The 18,931-nt window shown below is 50.1% G+C and overlaps 8 protein-coding genes across 8 annotated transcripts; 1 reads left to right on the top strand and 7 right to left on the bottom strand.

The window, feature by feature from the left end:
- Window positions 1-689: 689 nt before the first annotated feature.
- TrAtP1_000426 (uncharacterized protein) lies at window positions 690-1,706 on the top strand. Its single transcript, XM_014091680.2, has 2 exons — window positions 690-1,022; window positions 1,092-1,706. Exon 2 carries the CDS (start codon window positions 1,108-1,110, stop codon window positions 1,621-1,623), a length of 516 nt encoding a protein of 171 aa, XP_013947155.2. The 5' UTR covers window positions 690-1,022; window positions 1,092-1,107; the 3' UTR covers window positions 1,624-1,706.
- On the bottom strand, window positions 1,689-3,486 carry TrAtP1_000425 (uncharacterized protein). The gene is made up of 7 exons (XM_066110573.1): window positions 3,247-3,486; window positions 3,000-3,057; window positions 2,905-2,915; window positions 2,468-2,663; window positions 2,322-2,389; window positions 2,208-2,256; window positions 1,689-2,144 (listed from the first exon to the last, which is right to left on the bottom strand). Exons 2-7 carry the CDS (start codon window positions 3,000-3,002, stop codon window positions 2,004-2,006), a joined length of 468 nt encoding a protein of 155 aa, XP_065966645.1. The 5' UTR covers window positions 3,003-3,057; window positions 3,247-3,486; the 3' UTR covers window positions 1,689-2,003.
- On the bottom strand, window positions 3,487-6,395 carry TrAtP1_000424 (uncharacterized protein). The gene is made up of 3 exons (XM_014091681.2): window positions 6,158-6,395; window positions 5,958-6,099; window positions 3,487-5,881 (listed from the first exon to the last, which is right to left on the bottom strand). The coding sequence occupies exons 1-3, from the start codon at window positions 6,260-6,262 to the stop codon at window positions 4,377-4,379; spliced, it is 1,752 nt and encodes a 583-aa protein (XP_013947156.1). The 5' UTR covers window positions 6,263-6,395; the 3' UTR covers window positions 3,487-4,376.
- A 266-nt stretch (window positions 6,396-6,661) lies between these two features.
- On the bottom strand, window positions 6,662-8,851 carry TrAtP1_000423 (uncharacterized protein; the record flags this gene model as incomplete). The annotated part of the gene is made up of 5 exons (XM_066110572.1): window positions 6,662-6,962; window positions 7,457-7,536; window positions 7,709-7,937; window positions 7,992-8,554; window positions 8,632-8,851. The coding sequence occupies 5 exons, from the start codon at window positions 8,849-8,851 to the stop codon at window positions 6,948-6,950; spliced, it is 1,107 nt and encodes a 368-aa protein (XP_065966644.1). The 3' UTR covers window positions 6,662-6,947.
- Window positions 8,852-9,740: 889 nt separating this feature from the next.
- TrAtP1_000422 (uncharacterized protein) lies at window positions 9,741-10,199 on the bottom strand (the record flags this gene model as incomplete). The annotated part of the gene is made up of 1 exon (XM_014091683.2): window positions 9,741-10,199. One exon carries the CDS (start codon window positions 10,197-10,199, stop codon window positions 9,741-9,743), a length of 459 nt encoding a protein of 152 aa, XP_013947158.2.
- A 1,421-nt stretch (window positions 10,200-11,620) lies between these two features.
- Window positions 11,621-12,735, bottom strand: TrAtP1_000421 (uncharacterized protein). Its single transcript, XM_066110571.1, has 5 exons — window positions 12,665-12,735; window positions 12,387-12,485; window positions 12,268-12,320; window positions 11,911-12,203; window positions 11,621-11,842 (listed from the first exon to the last, which is right to left on the bottom strand). Exons 2-5 carry the CDS (start codon window positions 12,456-12,458, stop codon window positions 11,787-11,789), a joined length of 474 nt encoding a protein of 157 aa, XP_065966643.1. The 5' UTR covers window positions 12,459-12,485; window positions 12,665-12,735; the 3' UTR covers window positions 11,621-11,786.
- Window positions 12,736-13,617: 882 nt separating this feature from the next.
- On the bottom strand, window positions 13,618-14,669 carry TrAtP1_000420 (uncharacterized protein). The gene is made up of 2 exons (XM_066110570.1): window positions 14,246-14,669; window positions 13,618-14,188 (listed from the first exon to the last, which is right to left on the bottom strand). The coding sequence occupies exon 2, from the start codon at window positions 14,165-14,167 to the stop codon at window positions 13,727-13,729; it is 441 nt and encodes a 146-aa protein (XP_065966642.1). The 5' UTR covers window positions 14,168-14,188; window positions 14,246-14,669; the 3' UTR covers window positions 13,618-13,726.
- Window positions 14,662-16,814, bottom strand: TrAtP1_000419 (uncharacterized protein). The gene is made up of 3 exons (XM_066110569.1): window positions 16,423-16,814; window positions 15,198-15,965; window positions 14,662-15,144 (listed from the first exon to the last, which is right to left on the bottom strand). Exons 1-3 carry the CDS (start codon window positions 16,572-16,574, stop codon window positions 15,123-15,125), a joined length of 942 nt encoding a protein of 313 aa, XP_065966641.1. The 5' UTR covers window positions 16,575-16,814; the 3' UTR covers window positions 14,662-15,122.
- Window positions 16,815-18,931: the final 2,117 nt, after the last annotated feature.

Here is an 18,931-nt window from a genome sequence, read left to right as displayed (position 1 = left end):
ATTCTTTTTTTTTTTTTTTCAGTCTTTAGGGCGTTTGAGGGAAGGAGCTGTATTTGGTTCGACGACGGACTCAGGCGCGAAATTAACGACTTGGAGGGCAATATTTATCATGGGAAAAATATCGCGAATAGAGAAAAAAAAAACCACGGTCACGGCGTGCAAAATCGCCGGTAGAGAGTTTTTTTATGACGAAATGACGGATTATGAAATGGGATTATGGATGAACTATTTTTTTGTTATTTCTTCTTAACATGTTTTATGAAGAATGGGATTTATGTATCAGTACTGTTACTTACCTACTTGGTTGGTTGGTTGGGAGAGATGGTTTAATTGCTAGTGTGTAAATGTCAAGAGTGCGAGTGTTTATTGCTTGTTTCAAGACACGTCTCTTCTCTCCTATCTTTTAAGCGTGATGGCTGTTTAATAACAACATGACGTGAATTGTCTTATAACGGCAGCTTTGTCTCGGGAGCTGGCCGTTGCCTTGCCTGGTGCTGTGTTGAATGGTGGCGGGGTTTTGAGTCGATCCCACGTGATTCAGCTTTCCGAGCTCCCAAGCTTCAGTGTCATCGACCGTGTACCTTTGTACTTGTCTAAGCTCCAACGACGAGTCTCATTCTGGAGAACAGCTTTTCATAGATTCTACCCACTGGATCTGTCCTTTTTTTTTTTTTTTTTTTTTTTTTTTTAATATCGAACGCCTTCCATATTCGAAACGACACGTCTTCAGCCCTTGAAGCACTCAGCAAAGGCCAAACTCGTAGAGTAGAGCAAAACAAAGCACCCCGCCAACCCCTCTCCTCATTCCCTTGCGACGACACGATCATCGAAAGCAATAGCCACGTCGCATACCTGCTTTAGTTACTCAATCTTGTTGAAAGTCGGAAAAGAACCAATTTAATACGCTCACGATGGCTGAAGTCGCTTTCGCAAAGACGTTTCTCACGTCGCTCGACTCCCGTCCCATCAAGCTCTCTCCAGACCACATCGAGGACCCCAAGACATTTCCCCCTCGACCTCCCGTACGTGTTTCCAAACCCTCACATCAATAATGAAGTCAAAATACCTAATTCTGATAAAAATATCTGCAGTACATCCTCCCCCCGCATGCCAACGCCCATGTCCAAACCGTTCGCCCGCTCCGCCCCCGGCCAAGAACCGAGCATAACCATCTCCCTCAAGTCCCTGCGCAACCCGCCCCTCGACATCACCCTCCCCGCCCTGCCGCTCAGCACGTCCGTCCTCGACGTCAAGGCCGCCGTGCAGGAGCAGACGCGCATCCCCATTGACAAGATGAAGCTGCTGCTCAACAAGCGGCCCGTCGTGGACAGCAAGGTGCTCAAGGAGCTGCGCGCGAGCGAAGCCGACAGGACGATTGAGTTTTCCGTCATGGTGATTGGCGGCGCGGCGGCGATTCCGCCGCCCGAGGAGGAGATGGCTGACGACGTGCCTGTTTCGACGGCCCAGGCGGATGAGGCGACGGTGGAGGCGGAGCTTGAGGCGGAGGCGTTCTGGGCGGATCTCAAGGGCTTCTTGCAGCAGCGGCTCAAGGCTCAGGGCAAGGGCGAAGAGCTAGTGAACTTGTTTAGATCGAGCTGGCAGGCAAGCAAATCAAGTTCTTAAAATCTACAACGGGGCGTGGTATGAGAAAATATTGGGTCTCCTTTTAGCATCTTCTTTTCTTAATAGAGCATACTTTTCTTTCATTTTCGTCCATGTAGCAAAACTGATTTCACCGGTGCATACACATTCCCACACCTTGAGTTCGAAAGACGAGTCCGATTTTTTTTCCCTTGAGTACGGTATGAATCATCATCTGTAGCGCTAGCACATCTGAAAAATTACCTATGCCTATCCATCGAATAAACACAGTTCCCCCCTTTGCATCACTCCCATTCTAAACGAAGTACACGGCGGTGCCTCCCTTCTTTTACTTCCCACTTTCGTAGCTATCCCTCTTTCCTCCTTAACACTTGGATTACATTGTCGCGGGCGTGGTTCGCTTATGCGTTCATCTTGGCAAGGACGGCGTTGAGGATGGAGCTGTGCTCAAGGTCGTCAGAGTCGTTGGCCTGGAGCTCATAGGCGAAGCCCTCGAGGGATCGCTTGAGAGCCTCCTTGGAGGCGGCGTAGATCATCTTGGGCTGTTTGTTCAAGTCAGTAAGAAAAGGCGCACTGTCAGGAATAGATGAAGGGGGTAAACATACGTGGACACCGGCATCATCGGGAGACCAGGCAATGAGAATGATCTTGTTGCTGTATTGCATGCACTGTCAATAGCCGCGGCGGTTTTAGTGGGGGTGGGCATTGGGCTGACGTACATGTCTCGGCCGTCAAACTTGAAGCCAAAGTCGTAGACAGCGTAGCGGGGTCCCTTGCCAACAGCACCCTAATTTTGCACCAGGTTAGCTCTTGTTCAGGCGTGCAAATCCATTGTTTTGGAGGCTATTTCGGCGGTGAGACTAACAGTCTTGCTCTTGGAGGTGGCGTTGAGGAGCTTCTCACGGAAGTTCTCCCAGTCGCTGTCGGCCTCGGCGTGCTCGACCTCGATCTGGGAGTAGTCGTCGGACAGCTTGAAGATGATGTATCGCAGCACTCTGTTCTTGTCGTTGCTGCGCTTCAGGTTCTGGAATGCCTCCGAGACCTCGGGGGAAACCTTGGCTCTACACGATGTTAGCTCTACCAATTCCTACTAAGCGTTTCTTTTCTCCTTCTGTATCCTCTCTCCCCATTTCTCTGGATTTCTGGGTCCTCTTTCTATGCCAAAGCTCTCGTGCTGCTTTAGATTTCCCGCAGTCATTCGTATTATTGAGTCAACGTGGCATGGCGGGCAGCCAAACGAAAGCGGAGAGCTGATAAGGCGTGGACAAGTAACGGCGAAAAGGAGAGGGGCGAGAAACGTACCCTGATTGAGACTACAAGAGGACAACGCGGTCAGCATTTTACACAAACGTAAAAAGAAGCTTTGAGCTTCTCAAAGCCATCAGCAGGAAACTTACCATTTTTGCGACTTGGTTGCTGAGCTGCGGTGTAGAGGAAAAAAGGAGGGGTGATGAGCTGATGAAGGTTCTCCTGTTAGCGATGAGGGGGTTTAATGCGGGAGATTCGTCCGAGCGCCTCTTTAGAACTTGTCCCCCCCAAAAGAGCGTCTAAGAGCAACTAAGAGACGGTAAAAAAAAAGGGGCGGGAAAACGGGAAAATAAGATTGAAAGGGAATTGGGGAGACGGGGGGAGCTTTCAACTAACAGAAGCAGAAGAGTAAAGCAAGGAGGAACAAGACGGGGGAAAAGAAAACGAAGAAAAGGCGTCGAAAAACGGGGGGTCTCGATGATGATGCCAAATGGGTGTGTGACAGCGGGATGGTTTCTGGGAACTTACGCAGGTTGGAGTGCAAGTGGCAGCTGGAGTGAAATCAAATCAGAGGCGGGGTGCTATAAAGGGAACGAAGAAAGCTCTCCCTCTGTTTTAGTCCACAGTTGGGCCAAAAAGCTAGAAGTGGGGGGAGTGTTTTTTTCTCGTTCGAGGCGGGAGGGAGCTGCTGCACGTGACTCGGCAGGGAGATTGCAAGAGAGCAGCGCGAGACCCAGCAGACTGGAGAAGATATTATGGGGAATTACGTATGGCCACGGGCGGATGAAGTGATGTGCGACGGACCTTTGCCTGGGTGCTGGTGCTGGTGCTGGTGCCTAAGCGGTGCGTATTTGGTTGGCTGGGAAAAGGTGGCGAGGATGCAGAAGACGCGTATTACAGCTGCTGTTGTACCGGAAGCTATATCGAGGTTGGCCAATACTCGTAGCTACCTGTGCAACAGAAGCTGGAGGATAGCCGCCTTATTAGTAGCTTGACGTCGCCGCCGTTGATACAAGGCACCAGCTTTGACAGCTCCCATCCACTCCACTAAGCTGTCCATCTATCAATGGCTGCCTCAAGGCAACCAGATTTCCTGGTTACGCAGCTATACATTTATACGCCATGGAATATTCGCAAATTAGCCACATTAATACAAATCTAAATGGATATCTAACCGTCACGCCATTTTCTGGTTGCCTAAACATGCAATGTATATCGTCAAAAACATTTCATTCGTTATTATCCCTTTTTTTTGTTGATAGTGGTACATGGCCAGAAGCGCTACAATACAATACATAAACGGCAACAGCCGCGTCTCCCTGCTCTAGAGCAGAGAAAGGCAGACAGATAGATGGACAGGGTAGATGGGGAGAAAAAGATCGAGAGAGCGAGAGGGGAGATGGGTTAGTAGGCCTTTTGAACCATCCTTCTAGTAGAACACCGAAACCATGCCCAATCATGTAATAGTTTTTTTAATACAACACTTCCTACTCCTGTTTTTTTTCTCTTCGTCTTCTAGCGGCAGCTTACATCATGCCACCCATTCCGCCCATGCCGCCCATGCCACCCATAGGAGGACCAGCAGGTCGCTCCTCAGGGGCCTCGACGATGGCGACCTCAGTGGTACCGAGCAGAGAGGCAACGCCGCTGGCATCAATGAGACCAGTGCGGACAACCTTGAGAGGGTCAAGGATACCGGCCTGGATCATGTCAACGTACTCGCCCTTGGCGCTGTCGAAACCGCGGTTGAAGTCAGAGCCAAACTCGTCGGTGAGCTTGCCAACGACGACAGAGCCCTCGAGGCCGGCGTTCTCAATGATGGTGCGGGCAGGGCGGGTGATGGCGTTCTTGACAATGGTGATGCCGAGCTGCTGGTCAAAGTTGGCAGCCTTGACATCGTTCAGGGCTTGGGCAGAGGCCTTGATCAGGGCAGTACCACCACCGGGGAGAATACCCTCCTCGACGGCAGCACGGGTGGCGTTCAGGGCATCGACGAATCGGTCCTTCTTCTCGCCGACCTCAACCTCGGAAGAGCCACCGACCTTGATGACGGCAACACCGCCAGACAGCTTGGCCAGACGCTCCTGGAGCTTCTCCTTCTCGTACTCAGAGGTGGTGGGGTCGGCAATGACGCCGCGGATCTGCTCGCATCGCTGAGCAATGGAGTCCTTGCTGCCCTCACCGTTGAGGAGGATGGTGTCCTCCTTGGTGATGGTGATGGAGCCAGTAGATCCCAGCATGTCGGGGGTGGCCTTCTCGAGCTTGATGTCAAGGTCGTCGCTGAAGACGGTACCGTTGGTCAGGATGGCAAGATCGCCGAGGATGGACTTGCGGTTGTCACCGAAGCCGGGGGCCTTGACGGCGGCGACCTGGAGCTGGCCACGGAGCTTGTTCAGAATGCAGACAGCCAGGGCCTCGCCGTCAATGTCCTCGGCAATGATGACCAGGGGACGGCGGAGCTGGGTAGAGGCCTCGAGGGCGGGGATGATGTCCTGAACAGCAGAGATCTTCTTCTCAGAGAGGAGGATCAGAGGGTTCTCAAACTCGACCTTGGCGGACTTGGTATCGGTGATGAAGTAGGGGGAGACGTAACCGCGGTCGAATCGCATACCCTCGGTAACCTCGAGCTCGTCCTGCAGGGTCTTGCCCTCCTTGACGGTAATGACACCCTCCTTGCCAACCTTCTCCATGGCGTTGGCAATCAGCTTGCCGACGTGGTGGTCGCCGTTGGCACTGATGGTGGCGACCTGGGCAACCTCCTCGCTGGTGGTAATGTCGCGGGTGTTCTTCTGCAAAAAGTCGACGACAGAGTCAACGGCAGCCTGGATACCTCGGCGCAGGTCCATGGGGTTGCAGCCGGCGGCGACGTTCTTGACGGTCTCGGAGAAGATGGCACGAGCCAGGACGGTGGCACTGGTGGTACCGTCACCAGCAGTCTCGTTGGTCTTGGAAGCCACATCCTGGATCAGCTTGGCACCGAGGTTCTCAAACTTGTCCTTGAGGGCGATGGCCCTGGCGACAGTAACACCGTCTAGAGCAAACAGCACGTCAGCAACAAAATCTTGGAAATATAACAAGTCAACACAAGAAATTCTCTCAATTCCTACCCTTTGTGATCTTGGGAGAGCCGAAGCTGGACTCAATCAGGACATTTCGGCCCTTGGGTCCCAGAGTAGTAGCAACGGCCTTGGCCAGAGTGTCGGCACCGGCCAAGAGAGAGGCGCGAGCCTCAACACCGAACTTGAGCTCCTATTCCACCTTGTTAGCACCACGAACACCATTTCGAATCCCAATTGCCTTGTTCTACCTTGTGGGCAAATCGAACTTGCTGACCAAGGCTGCTTCCAGATCGGTACTTGTAAGCGCCGGACACAACCGAGGCGCGGGCACGAGAAGCTAATGCGCGCTGCATTTTGTCTGCTGATTTCTGAAATCGGGGAAAAGAAAAAAGAACAAGGAAACGGGGGTATCACAAGCCTGAACCAAGATGAGCCAGCCTTCAGAGGAACAGCAGGTTGGAGGAGGAGAGGATCTGGAAACCGCCGGTAGTTAATCGGAGAGCAGCTTGCACGCCCCAAAAAAAATTGTCACGGAGCGTCGGTAAAACATGGATCCTGAGCCGAGCCAGGCCCGAAACCAGCTTAGCGGCGTGGCCAGAGCTGTTCTACCCTCTTCCAGCCGAATCTGTGGACTCTGGGGCAGAGGCCTTGAGCCGAAATGGATGATTAAGCTGCCATTGTAGTGATATCTCGGTAGAGAGAATCATGCCACAGAGTCGTGTCAAAAGAAATTGCGATTAGAAAGCTACTTAGAACTGTAGGTATGCAGCTATGTACTTGCGACTACTAAGAGCTGCTCTCGGTGCTCTGTTTTGAACCCCGCCATGCTCGATTCCCCGCCATCAGAAGAAAATGTACCTACTAATTCAGCTCTCTATCGCCCTGCCATTCCATCTCAAATATTCAGTAAAGTCTGCCTCTCAGCCATGCCTTCCTTTTTTTGTGGGGCTTTCTGTTTTCCGGCTTTTTTTGTGATATCGTTGCTTTGTTTCGAAGTCATATTTAACCATTCCGAGAGCTCGTAAAAAGCTCAATTGGTTACTCGTAGTATCCCTTGTCTCCTGTGAGCGACATTTGGGGGGGGGGGGGGGGGGGGGTATCAGTTGTGCGACATAAAGGAAATAAAAAAAAGGTAAAGACAGAAATAAAAACGAAAAAAGTAAACATTTGGAAAGAAACATTTAAAGAAATCTCCGAATGAAAAGACCGAACAATCTTTCGTTGAAGTTACGGTCAGTATATATGGCTTTTTTTTTTTTTTTTTCTCGACAGCTTCATCTTGCTTGCTTGCATGCATATGCTGCCGAGACGAAAAGCTGCCGCCGTGTAGCGCGCGTAGTCTAGCTCGAGTTAAGAAATTCGAGAAGCAAGTCGCGGCCAAATGGCTCCTCGTTGCTCAAGAGCTCGTTGCAGCCAAACAGTCCGGGGTGACCAAATAGCTCTTCATTGTATGCAAAAGCAGCCTTCAATCATCAGTCTAACTCTCGTTTGGGCGCGGGAGAAGAGGTGGATGAAGAGGAAGTAGATGAAGAAGAGCTGGTACTCACATCAAATTCGTCAAGCTTCTGTCCGTTGGGACTCTCTGCCATGGGTCGCGAAGTCTCCGGCTGAAACGCTGGGAGCTGGCCTTCAATTGGAGAAGAAGCGGGCGAAACTGAGCCCTCACTCTCTTTGATAGCGACCGGGGAGCTCAAAGGGGACTGCTCCTCAACGGACTGCATAGGGACAGCGGGGGCAGGGGGGAGAAGGCATGGTGAAATTGTAGGGAGGGATTGGCATAAAGCCTGGCTGGCCCATACCGTAGAAGCCTGTGTAGTGGGACAAGAAAGGATTTGCCATGATAAAGGGCTGCTGGCCGCCTTCAAGAGGCACTTGACCGCTAGGGCTGACCTGTCCATGAGTAGGTCTAACGGGAGGATACGAGAAGTGTCCCGCAAAAGGATCGAAGACATTGCCTTCACTCATCATTTGCTGAGTCTGCTTCTCAATTGGAGAGGCAATCTTGGCACCTTGAGGCTGCATTCCCTTCTTTTTATCAGTACTGAGTATCAGTAAATGATTTTCAAAGCAGATGGGACTTACTTCAGTACGGCTGTGCGTGAAATTGGGAGGGGCAATATTAAAAAGCTGGGCATCTTCTCCAGTTCCGAGTTGGAGGTTGCGAGCGTTCGTGCTGTAGTGAGGAGCAGACACAGGGCGACGTGGAGCCGCATGTCGGACAGGAGTCGGTGTGATCGGGACGTGAATGTCGTCCTCAACAGTAGAAAACGACATATAAGCAGAGTCTTCTTCTTCGACTTCTTCCAATGCATCAAGAGCGTCGGGAAGGTTGATCTTGGCATCATCCAGCTTCTCATCGAAGCGTACAGCTCGAGTAGCATGCTTATCATCCCCAGAGGGATCACGAACATAGCCTCTGATGCTGGGATCAAACGGAGCAAGAGGAGATGCTTTTTGGGCAGGGGGGGGAACCATGTGTCCCTCAGCAAGAAGCTCCTTGCGGAGGCGATTGACGTGCTGCAAGACTGCCGCACCCGATGAGCCAGGACGGAGGCGATGAGCAATGGCATCCCACGGAATGTTGACCTTGTGGCGGACACATTCATAATGAAGGTGGAGAATGAGCTTCTCAGCCATGCGAGGACCTTTCGAAGAGTTAGTACGTGGAATATGAACGTTGGCAAAGGGAATTGGTAGAATATCAATTGAGACATTCACTTACGGTTCCACATAATCAGGCTGCGTCCAGTGACTCGTCCATTGCCTTTCTTCTGCTCATCAGTAGGAAGATTGTGGGAATAAGTAGTATCCCGCGGAGCAGAAGTCGGAGTCTTGACTTTCTCAGCAATGGCATTCTGCTCGAGCTTCAATGCCTTGGAAGGCGAGCGGCGATCGTGAGCAGCCGTGCGCTTGGAAGGGGTCTTTTTAGCCGGAGTACCCATGATTGCAGTGCAAAGTCAAAATTAGAAGACTTGTGAGGTCTCGTTATAACTAAGAGCAATTGTTAGAGCTGATTGAGGAAACCACGCGTGTTGGAGATGTGCTGAAATTGGGCAATTGAAAGGAATTGGGAAGGGGAAGGGGAATCCGGGAAAATTCTGCTGCCAAGAGCTCAATTGCTGTGTAAAGCAGCCAAATCATGATGGCAAAAAGCAGTAGAAGATGAAAATTGGCTACTTACACTCAATTGAATTGTTGTTTGTGTTGTTTTGAGCGAGAAGGTAGCTACAATTGGTGGTGATGCCGTGGTTCGTAGCTGGGGATGAAGACGGTGAAGAAGAAAAGAAGAGGCAAGGGACGAGAAGAAGAAAGAAGAGACATAAATGTGAAAAGTAGTTCCCAAAACAAAATTCCAAAATTTCGTCCGTTTCCAAAATTTTGCTCTACGTCTGGGCGTCATTGCGTGTCCGTTTGGCAGCTGGCAGTTCGGACGAGGCGCGATATCAACTGGAAGTGACAATCTGCCCCAGCAAGTGGCAGCGCAATTGGTCAGTCAAACGGCAATGGACAGCCTCAATACACTGGATTCTCCACTGCTGCATTATTAGCTGCATATGAGTGCCATTGTGGGACTGGAAATGTGAAAACTTCTTCTCTTCGAGGAGGTTGGTGTTATTCTGGTCGAAGATGTTAGTGGAAGGAGTAGAGATAGCATGTGAGCTAGATTGCGCAGACAAAGTTGGTAATCTACATGAGTACATGTAACCTGCCAAAAAGTAACCCCTTTGCGCCATATCCCAGAAAATAATATGCCAGTGATGCCCGTTTGTAACCTGATATCCTTCGATCATGCCCAGATTCCCACAATTGAGTCCAGTCCGCCTGTCTTCTCTACTTGCTAGATCTAAAGAGCCTCTTCAAACTGTATCTGAAGCCACGCTTTGTACTCGAAGCAGTGCTGTTGGAAGAGCTATTGCTATGATGCATTGATGGCATGAACTTAAATCCCAAGCCTCGATGATGACGAGCGTAGTGACTGAAGCTCTCATCGCTGGAGACAGACTGTCTGGTTCCAGAAACGTCAGAGACAGAAAACATGGCCTGTTGTTGAGCAAACATGATGTCGCGGATAGCTTGCTGAGCTTGTTGCTGGACTGCAGTGTAGACCACTTGGTTGAGAGCCATGGGGAGATTGGTGACGACTTGCGAGAGGTGGCTGACCATGGTAATGGTTGCGGCGAGGTTATCGGCTTGAGCTCCGATCATGGTGTTCATAGTCTTGGACTGTGTCTTGAACTCTTCGATATTCTGTTCAATGGTGCGATAATGAAGATCAAGTTGGCGGCTCATTGTGTCGTTTTGATCCCGTGCATCAACGTTCTCGCGGTGAAATGATGCTAGAGATTTCTCCAATCGACTTGCATGTAAGCGTATTTGATCGACTGCTTCAACCATTTTCTCTTCCACTCCTTGTTCAATTATGGAGTATATGATCTCGCTGGCGTTATTAAAGTCGATAGGCGTCGGAGTTGCTGGAGTTGATCCCGAATCTGAGGCCCTACCGGAGAGAGTAACATCATTCTGTTCGAGTGTATCCGTCTTGGTATCTTTTATAGCAGTGAAGAGTGCCTCTAAAGCATTTGGAGCTTTACTCGCAGCAGGTAAGCCTGAATTTGCCCCTGGAGTCAAAGCGGGAGAGGACTGAGCCGTTGTGTCGACTGAAGAAACTTGAGCATAGCGGATCGGAGACTCGGGAGGAGTAAGGAGGCCTGTGAAGAGAGGATTCATCTGTTGCATGTAAGCCGCCGAACATGGAGGAGCATCTTTCTTGGGAGATTGTACCTTGATATTTTCTTTGGAAAGAGAAGTTGTTCCAGGCTCAGTAGATGGGAGAGACATGATGGCTAGAAGCTCTCTAGGGATACTCGAGGCGCAAGAGCTTTGATAGAGGCAAGCTTAGAGGCGATGCGTCCTTTATGTGATGTTTGATGACTGTTGATGCTCTATCAACTGGTGGGTTGGAAATATTGATGACGTAGAGAGGTCCTAGATGGAGGAGTGGTGATTTAAGAGAAGCGAAGTTTTGAGCATCAGAAAAGCAACGATATCAGCAATAGACAATGACAATGTCTATTGTTGTGATGATATTCTCTCTATCGTATTGTCGTAGATGTCATCTCTCTAGCGACAATAGCCAGCTGCTTCTATTCAACGAGTGCTGCATTTCGTTTGTGGGGCCTCTCCCCCTTTTGGTGTCGAGGTGTACAAATACGTATCCCAAAGCCAGTCGCCGGCAGCTGCAAGTTGTGACCAATTCCAGGTGGTACAAATACAATAGGGTTGAATACAAGTGTCACCCTTTTACAAAGTTTGTCCGACTAGCGGCGTGAGCAAACAGTGAATCACGGCTTGTCCTCCTCACGGGCTAATGGCGGGAAATGGATAGCGAACTGGGGCTGAACAAGGCTTCAGTGTTCCAGCCGTAATATTGATGCTATCAAAGGTAGAAATCACCGTAGATGGGACTATCGTATCTACAAATGATATCAGACGAGAGGCTCATTACGACTCGGTTACTCTATTCGATCTCGTGTCGGTAGAGACAACTTCACCAAGCACATGCATTTTCACCCTCACGGCATTCGTATTCAATGCTAACGATTCACATACAATGCCAACAATTCAAAGTAAACCTTTTCAATTGAAATGACTTAGCGGTCCTTCACTACGTAAATCCATGCCAAACCAAATGTTCAGGCAATATCCTGTGTCATATCCTCTCTCGATACTTGGGGCCTTTCTGTTTCTCCAACCAGGCCAGATACGTTTCCAAATCGTCAGAGCCACTCGATGTACTCCTAGGGAAATAAGTAAACATTGCATTACAATGTTGAAGCTTGGCTTGCTGTTCAGCCAGAGAGCACAGCCGCAGCAAGTCTAGGTCGAGTCAAAGCTTGTGCCAGCGTCAGAGTCCGCGCCTGAGTCGGGGGCATCTAAAGTAAAATGTTAGCCAGATATTATAATAAAGCTGTCAAGCTCGAGGAGAAGAAAATCAGCTTACCAGAAAGAGGTGACTCGTATTCATCCTTTGGCTCCTTCTTGGGCTCCTTCTTGGGCTCCTTCTTCACACCCTTGGCAGGCTTGGAGACCAACTTCGGATCTTTCACATCATCGTCGCTCTCTTCTTTCTTAGTAGCCTTGGCCCTCTTCTTGGCGCTGCCTCCAGACGCACCAGCCGGCTTGCGTTTGACCGGAGTAGTCGGCGTCTTGTCATCTCCGGCGTCGGATTTGGCAGCTGCTGGCTTGGAAGAATTCACTCCGTTGGCCTTGAGCATCCGCTCATATCTCTTCTGGCTGCTCAGAAGAAACGACGAGCTGTTAGACATATAATCGCTAAGTCGGGGTCAGAATAGCTTACGCGGCGGCCTTGGTGACGATTCCGAGCTCTTCAGCGACAAGAGTGAAGTCGGGCTGTAGAAGTTTGTTAGAAGAAACTGTTGTAGAGGGTATGATGGAGCTGGTCGCCACTGAACTTACTCTTCCATTAGTGGTGTGACCAATACAGGACACAAGGAAGCGGACTTGTTCAGCTGGATCTTGCTTAGACATGATGAAAGCGAGATGTATTGTTTGAGACTGCGAACAGTATTAGTGACTGATGGTAATATTCGAGATGAAACAGTTTTGCGAAGGGCGATGATAGATAGGCCGGCAGTGAAGAACAGATGGCAGGGTAGTCAATGGATGTTGTCGCGGAGACAGAGAGGAACGTGTAGAGCGATACGACAAGAAATAAACAGGAGATAGAGACGCACAAAGTAAATTGTCGAGATTTTATCTGTTGGAAACTGAAAATGAGCAAATGTGTGGACGATGACTCGAGAGCTCAGAGGGGGATGTGGGACAGAAGAGATGAAACGAGAGGGGAATTCCTAAACGGAGGAGAGAGGAGGTGAGGTGGACGCCTTAGGCAGTTAGAGCGGAAGCTTGCCACTGTCCAAGTGAAGACGGTAAATTCCAAGACACAGAATTGTGTGAGGAGGGATGCAGCGGTGAAAGTGAAGTGGCTGTTGGACAGTTGACCGCTTCACTTCCCGCTCAGGAGATTCGTTGAAGACGAGTAGACACAAAATGCCGGATCAAGGAAAAAGCGACAAAAGAAATTGAACCAAGGAAAGATCGAGATTGTAATTACCAAGCAATATTTGAATGCTGTAGCTAAAGACGAGGATCGAAAGTGCGTGTGCAAAGGGGAAGAGAGATGATGATATGACGCAGATTGTCTGCTGCACACCGACTTCTCTCGCTTCGCGTGGTTAAGAAGAGATGACGCGTCTGGATTTTGGAAATTTCGAGCGGCTGTCAAGACGAATTGATAACAAGGGTGAATTTGTTTTGTGGCCGTGGCAACCAGCCTGGCAGTCTTTGACACCTGGTGGCAGAGTGTCGAGCATGCGGGTGGATGAGTGGCAGTTACTCTCACCAGCGGTACTGGCTCTGTGCTCTAAAAGGGACAAACCCAAGACTAAAGTTGGCGAAAGAAAGAGAGTGTCTTCAATCGTACCACATTCATTCACCTAATGACGATGCAAAGGGTCCTGTAATGGACGAGGAAGTTGTTATATTGGGCTGGTTGGTTTTTGTGAACTCGACAGTTGATAGCATCAACAATTTGTTTGCTTAAATTACACCAAAGGAATGAATCAGAAGGGTTGTGTAGTTGAACGATTGTGAATCAAATGCGTAGATGACCTGTGTCTTATGCGATCCAGTTTCAATATATCAGCATACTCGGCATCTTACTAGCCCAAATATTTCCTTCGGTGGCAGCAATACCGGCGGCAATGACAAAATAAAAACCCCCCCTCGAAGTCTCTTCAAAAAGGAACACCATCCTCATCCTCCGACTTCACACCCATCTTAACATCGTCATCCTCTTCGCTCTTCTTCTCATCGTCATCCTCACTCTCATCCTTCTTGACAACCGCCTTCTTCGGGGTTCTCCCTCTTGGCTTCTTGGTCACCTTGCCATCACCAGAAGGACTAGTGACATCCTTGCCCTTCTTCCCCTTGCCGAGACTGCTGCCCGGCGCAGCGGCCTGGGCGCTGGGGCGCCAGCCGTGGCGGACAGACATCTGGCGGAAGCGCTCCTTGGCACATTTTGCGTCCTTGAGGCCTAGGTCGCCGGCGACCTTGTCCCAGTCGGCGTCGGGCTTTTGGGTCATGTTGTCGAAGATGGCTTTGATGAAGCGGAATTCGGTCTCGCTGAGGCCGCTGATGGAGGCGGTGTCGGAGCCCGTTGCTTTCTTGGGAGGCATGGTGGATGAATGGTAGGTAATCTGGAGCTGATGGTCAGATGGCATCAACCGGTTCAGAGAGGAGAAGATGAAACTTACTTTGGTTGTAAAATTGTGCCAAGTGGATAGTCTCGTATAAAGCAGCGATGTAGCTGAATTAAGAAGCTCTGAGCTGATAGATGTCTTGGTAGAAAGAGAAGTGTTGTGATGTGAGAGATGTGGATGACGGGATGGAGATGCAGCTCATAGAAAGAGCAAGGCTGTGCCTGCGCAAGAAATAGAAAAATCCACTCCCAAGAAACTAAGCCCTGGGCACCATATCACTTTGCTCCAGCGGCAGAGTGAAAGTGAAGTGTTCGGGCGGTCAAAGTGAGTGGCTCCTCGGCCAGCTGCCAGCTGCCAGCCGCAGGAGCATGACGAATTGACTGGCATAAAATGCTGTGAGTATACTAGTAGTAGTCGCTGAAGCAAACAAAGCAGAGGATTCATGAGAGCAGATGACCACGAGGCTGATGGTTTAGAAATGATGATGAAAGTATCCCAATTTGTGAGCTCCTAATCTACTTGCCAGTAAAATTTCCTCCAAAGCTCTAATAAATATACCCGTTTGCACTCCCGGCTGCATATCATGCCATCTGCGCCATGCCATTTCCTTTGTGGCATTGCCCAAGGTCATGGCTGTAAATCATATGATCATTCAAGTCTTCAAGAAGCGCTAAAATTATATGCCAAATCGAAAAAAAAAAAAGAGTAAGAAAAAAGAAGCGAATGCCCGATGTTTCGGAATTGAGAGGCTGCAAAACACAAGGCGAATTATCGGCAGTATCTCCTTTGCTGGAGATATGGCCAGGACAAAAGGTAACAGACGCAAAATAAGCTCGCTTGAACGCGCCAAAGTTTAGCAAATATGCTGCCCTTCACATATATCGAAATGCTATGTGAAGGGTCTATTTCAACTTCTAGCTTCAAGAGTATGCTATGCTTCTCGGTATCCAAAACTATTCTCTTGTTAGTCACGGCAGTAGACATGCAGCAGATCAGCAGGGCTTACTCTGTTGGATATGGGTCTGTCGCATCTGTGCCGTTATGCGCAGCCAAAGCTAAAACGGCCTCGTCGTCGAGAGCTGAATCTTGGGTTAGGTCATGAGGATCCAGTCTCTGGCGCTTGGCAGGATGTTCATCTGGGTCTTCATCGCCACTCTGTACGGTATCTAGCTGAAGTTGGTCTTGAGAAGTTGCCGAGTCAGCCTCAGCGTCAGCCTCGGACTCGGCTAGATGGCTGGAATCAATATGATTTGAAGCTTGAGCAGAGAGTTCGACGCCTTCAGACATCTCCGCTTTGAGCATCTCCTCTTTGAGCTGGGGTGGAATCTGAGACTGATGTTGTAATTGCTGAAAATGCTGATGCTGAAACTGGTGTTGATGGGGGTGTTGAGACTGAAGTTGCGGATGTTGGTTCTGTTGGATAGGCATGGCATGAGAGGCCATCTCTGGTCCCTGGCCGGGCATAGAGTTATTAGGCACCATAGGCCCTGGCAACATAGGCACAGGAAGCATCGTAGGGGCAGTAGGAGAGATGGTAACGGGAGCGCTAACAGGAACAGCAGTGGGAGAGGCATCAGCATCAGCAGTACCATCAGCATCGTTTGTGCCGGGCTGAGCTGCTTCTGAAGCTTGTGACTTGCGAGGGCGGCCTCGACCAGGGCCTGGTCTTCTCGTTATGGGATTCAGGGTTGGGTCTGCGCGCCTAGCGCTATCAGAGTGAGAGCCATCAGCTTCATTTTTGTTTTGGGCTCTCCTGAGCCCTTGAAAGTGCTGTCTGTGTAGAAGTCGTTAGCTACTGTAGAACCAAAGAAACAGTCATGTAGTGTCAGTGGTGATATTTGTCGTAGATTGGTGTAAGTGAAGATGTACACGTAGATGCTGCTCATCACCCTTGTATCTTGAAAGCATGAAAGAAACATTTACGCGGCAGGAGTATGATTGGTGTAAGTAGATAGGTACATATGCAAGAGGGCATGTAATAGCAGTAGAGATGGGTATGGCTGAGAAGAAGGAATCAGGTACAAAGTACAAATGGAAGCAATTCGTCTTTGGTCTCATCTTGATAGACGAATGGTCTGAATAGCATCCATTCGCAATGTGTGTGACAGTCACTCGCCACGTCAAAGCTCACGCGACTGCGACCTCATGTAACCAATTGAGCACGGACGAGGCTGGGATCAGGTGGAATTGGATGATGAACAGGCTAATGGATCGTTATAAAAGGTACCTACCGACATCCTTCATTGGTAAAGCCATAGCCGAGGCCGCGCATATAATTGCCGATGGTGGTCCATTCCGCTCCGCTAATCACGCCAATGTTTTTGACGGATAAGATGGTGAAGAACAGATCTTTATCTGCCCTGTCATTCCAGTTCTTGTTCATAGTATCGAAATGATATCACCGCCCAGCAGGACACATGCAGCAAAAAACAAACAAGCCCAAAAAATGGTAAACAAGCGAGTACCGGAGGGCGGTGGGTCGTCGATGCTCTAGGCTGGGTTGTCTTGGTGGCCAGCGGTGAGATAGAAGCTGTTAAGAGCAGAGGGCAATCAAGGGCAAAATTGGTAGTGGGAGAACGGGGTACGGATGTACGCAGAAAGGATGTTGGGGATGGGAGGCCCGTGCACCCGGGAGATGTGATGGCCGGGGCGCGGATCAAGAGATAGTCCGCGCATGTAAGTGGTGGGAGCCGGCAGATGCATGCTGTGTAAGTGGCCCGCCAAACGCCGACTCAGCGCGCAGTACAAGCTGCAGGATGGCTGAAAAAGGCGAGTGCGTGCTTCTACCAGCGCCTATAATATGCCCTCTGCCTTGTCCGTCGAAATTACAAGCCTGACTGCGACTTGAGGGCGGCATGTAGCATCTTGGGGGCGGCGATGCTGCGACTTAGCCGGCGTTGGCACGGGGTTTACCCGTCAAGGTTTCCTTTTTCTGCTCCTTTTCCCTCCCTCCCTTTGCTCTAGCGCCAATAGAGGGGAACGGCCTGATTCGAGTCTGGTCGCCAGAGAAGAGCTGATGACGCCAGTACGAGAGCCCCGAGCAAGCGCCGGACGAAACGAGCAAGCAGTCGGACGAAAGTAATGCCACAGCTCGCTGGAGCCCCGGCCTGTGAGTCAAAAACGCAGAAACATTATTAATGGGACGCAGGGAGATCTGCACTTGCACCGTCTATGCCTTGGTCGCAAAAAAAGGAAGTAAATTACGTGATACTGTATGAATTTCATACAGTATCACGTAATTATCGTGCAAAAACTCGATAGTTATGCGTAATCACAGTGTAAAATTCAGCATTACAGCTTATTTGGCGCCGAGCTGTATATAAAACACGCAAGGTGCTGGCCTTTACCGGACAATGCCATCAATGCTTAGACTTACAATCTGCGCGCGTATGCGTTCATTTTGAATGCGTCCGAGCCAAGCTACTCTGTAGACAGACAGAGTCTATACACTGAATATACTAATATAGCTTATTACTGAGCCGTGCCGCTGATCCATGGAAAATATAAAAGGCTGTCGATGTACTAGCTTGTAGTGGATATCGGATGTGTAGGAGCAGAAGTGGTTTGAAGAAGCTCAGCAGAGACGATGCAACAAGATTAATGTAGGACGACGGGATATCCCGTATTCCATATCATACCAAGGGACCTGATGCTGCATTGGGTAGGCATGGCAGGTAAGAGGCAGTGGCAGTATATACCAAGATGGGAGAATTACTGGTAGGGTGCTGGGTGATGTATGCAATAATAGCAGAGATTTGGCGAGCAACGACGTTTAGACGGGCAGGTAGACTCAGTGGTACAGAGCGAGAGATACGTAGCAACGCCTATATCTCGCATCTAATGAGCCACAGCAGCGCCAACGGCAATCTGGGAAAGCAGCAAAAAGCCAGTTACTAATCCTGCGGGCAGATCCCCTACCAAGATACGAGTTCACGTCATCCCTGAGCACAGCGACATTACCTAGACGAGGGCCTCAGTTGGCCTCCCTGTCGCGTCTTACGTCTGGCGCCTCTGGTTGGCCATTGCCCACAGCCCCACAGTCCAAGCGGTCTCACGTGCTTTCGCGGAAACCTGGCGACGCAGCAGGTGGGTCCCTTCGTTGCTTCCCCAAAAAATTTCGCGCCCCATCGCGTCTCCCCGACGCACCTCATCCGAATCCCCTCCACGACGCCCAGACTGACTGCGACGCCCGGATGCGACCATGGAGGCTGGTGAAAGTGGCATCAATGGGTTTTAAATAGTTGATTTCATAATTTCGCAAATTTTCTGCATTTCCTTGCGCCGTCTGGTTGTGAAGTTGAAACTCGAAAATGGCAGCTTTTGATGCTCCAGAAAGCTCCCAAACTTCGCCCCTCCTCGCATGGTAACCCGCTAGCTCCGAGCAACACAAACAAGGGCGATGAAAACGACCGGTCGGTGAGGATGGGATGGGAATGGGATGTCCCTAGCTGGATTTGGTTGGGGCCTGTAATGATTCATTTGCTACGCTCACGGCTGGCAGGAAGGCGCAGCATTTTGGATGAATCTGAATCGAGGCAAAGCGAGCGAGCGAGGTTGTCGATAGTTATACAGGCAGACGAATGCTGCGCTTGAATCAATTGCCAGCATCAGAATTGGCTTGTTTGACGGGCCCTGAGTATCATGATTACGACCAGGCTAATTGATAGTCTTGCGACAGCATCTTGGTTGGCCCAATTAAAGTCGAGAGGATGAGCATCGCTGCGTGGAGCAGCGCTCGCT

The sequence above is a fragment of the Trichoderma atroviride genome, chromosome 1 (genome assembly GCF_020647795.1).
Source record: "Trichoderma atroviride chromosome 1, complete sequence".
Lineage (NCBI taxonomy): Eukaryota > Fungi > Ascomycota > Sordariomycetes > Hypocreales > Hypocreaceae > Trichoderma > Trichoderma atroviride.
Note: the sequence above shows the minus strand (reverse complement) of the source record. Positions and strands in the feature narration are given on the sequence as shown.

Excerpts from the sequence above, each read along its gene's own strand:
- TrAtP1_000426 (XM_014091680.2), top strand. The coding sequence starts at position 1,108 with ATGCCAACGCCCATGTCCAAACCGTTCGCCCGCTCCGCCCCCGGCCAA.
- TrAtP1_000425 (XM_066110573.1), bottom strand. Across the intron at positions 2,257-2,321 it reads AAGTTTGACGGCCGAGACAT|CAACAAGATCATTCTCATTG; the intron begins GTACGTCAGCCC and ends CATGCAATACAG. Across the intron at positions 2,145-2,207 it reads CCGATGATGCCGGTGTCCAC|CCCAAGATGATCTACGCCGC; the intron begins GTATGTTTACCC and ends TTGAACAAACAG.
- TrAtP1_000424 (XM_014091681.2), bottom strand. The coding sequence starts at position 6,262 with ATGCAGCGCGCATTAGCTTCTCGTGCCCGCGCCTCGGTTGTGTCCGGC. Across the intron at positions 6,100-6,157 it reads AAGTTCGATTTGCCCACAAG|GAGCTCAAGTTCGGTGTTGA; the intron begins GTAGAACAAGGC and ends AAGGTGGAATAG. Across the intron at positions 5,882-5,957 it reads CTCTCCCAAGATCACAAAGG|ACGGTGTTACTGTCGCCAGG; the intron begins GTAGGAATTGAG and ends TGTTTGCTCTAG.
- TrAtP1_000421 (XM_066110571.1), bottom strand. The coding sequence starts at position 12,458 with ATGTCTAAGCAAGATCCAGCTGAACAAGTCCGCTTCCTTGTGTCCTGT. Across the intron at positions 12,321-12,386 it reads GTCACACCACTAATGGAAGA|CCCGACTTCACTCTTGTCGC; the intron begins GTAAGTTCAGTG and ends AAACTTCTACAG. Across the intron at positions 12,204-12,267 it reads ATCGTCACCAAGGCCGCCGC|CCAGAAGAGATATGAGCGGA; the intron begins GTAAGCTATTCT and ends TCTTCTGAGCAG.
- TrAtP1_000420 (XM_066110570.1), bottom strand. The coding sequence starts at position 14,167 with ATGCCTCCCAAGAAAGCAACGGGCTCCGACACCGCCTCCATCAGCGGC.
- TrAtP1_000419 (XM_066110569.1), bottom strand. The coding sequence starts at position 16,574 with ATGAACAAGAACTGGAATGACAGGGCAGATAAAGATCTGTTCTTCACC. Across the intron at positions 15,966-16,422 it reads TTTACCAATGAAGGATGTCG|ACAGCACTTTCAAGGGCTCA; the intron begins GTAGGTACCTTT and ends ACTTCTACACAG. Across the intron at positions 15,145-15,197 it reads ACAGACCCATATCCAACAGA|TTTTGGATACCGAGAAGCAT; the intron begins GTAAGCCCTGCT and ends ACAAGAGAATAG.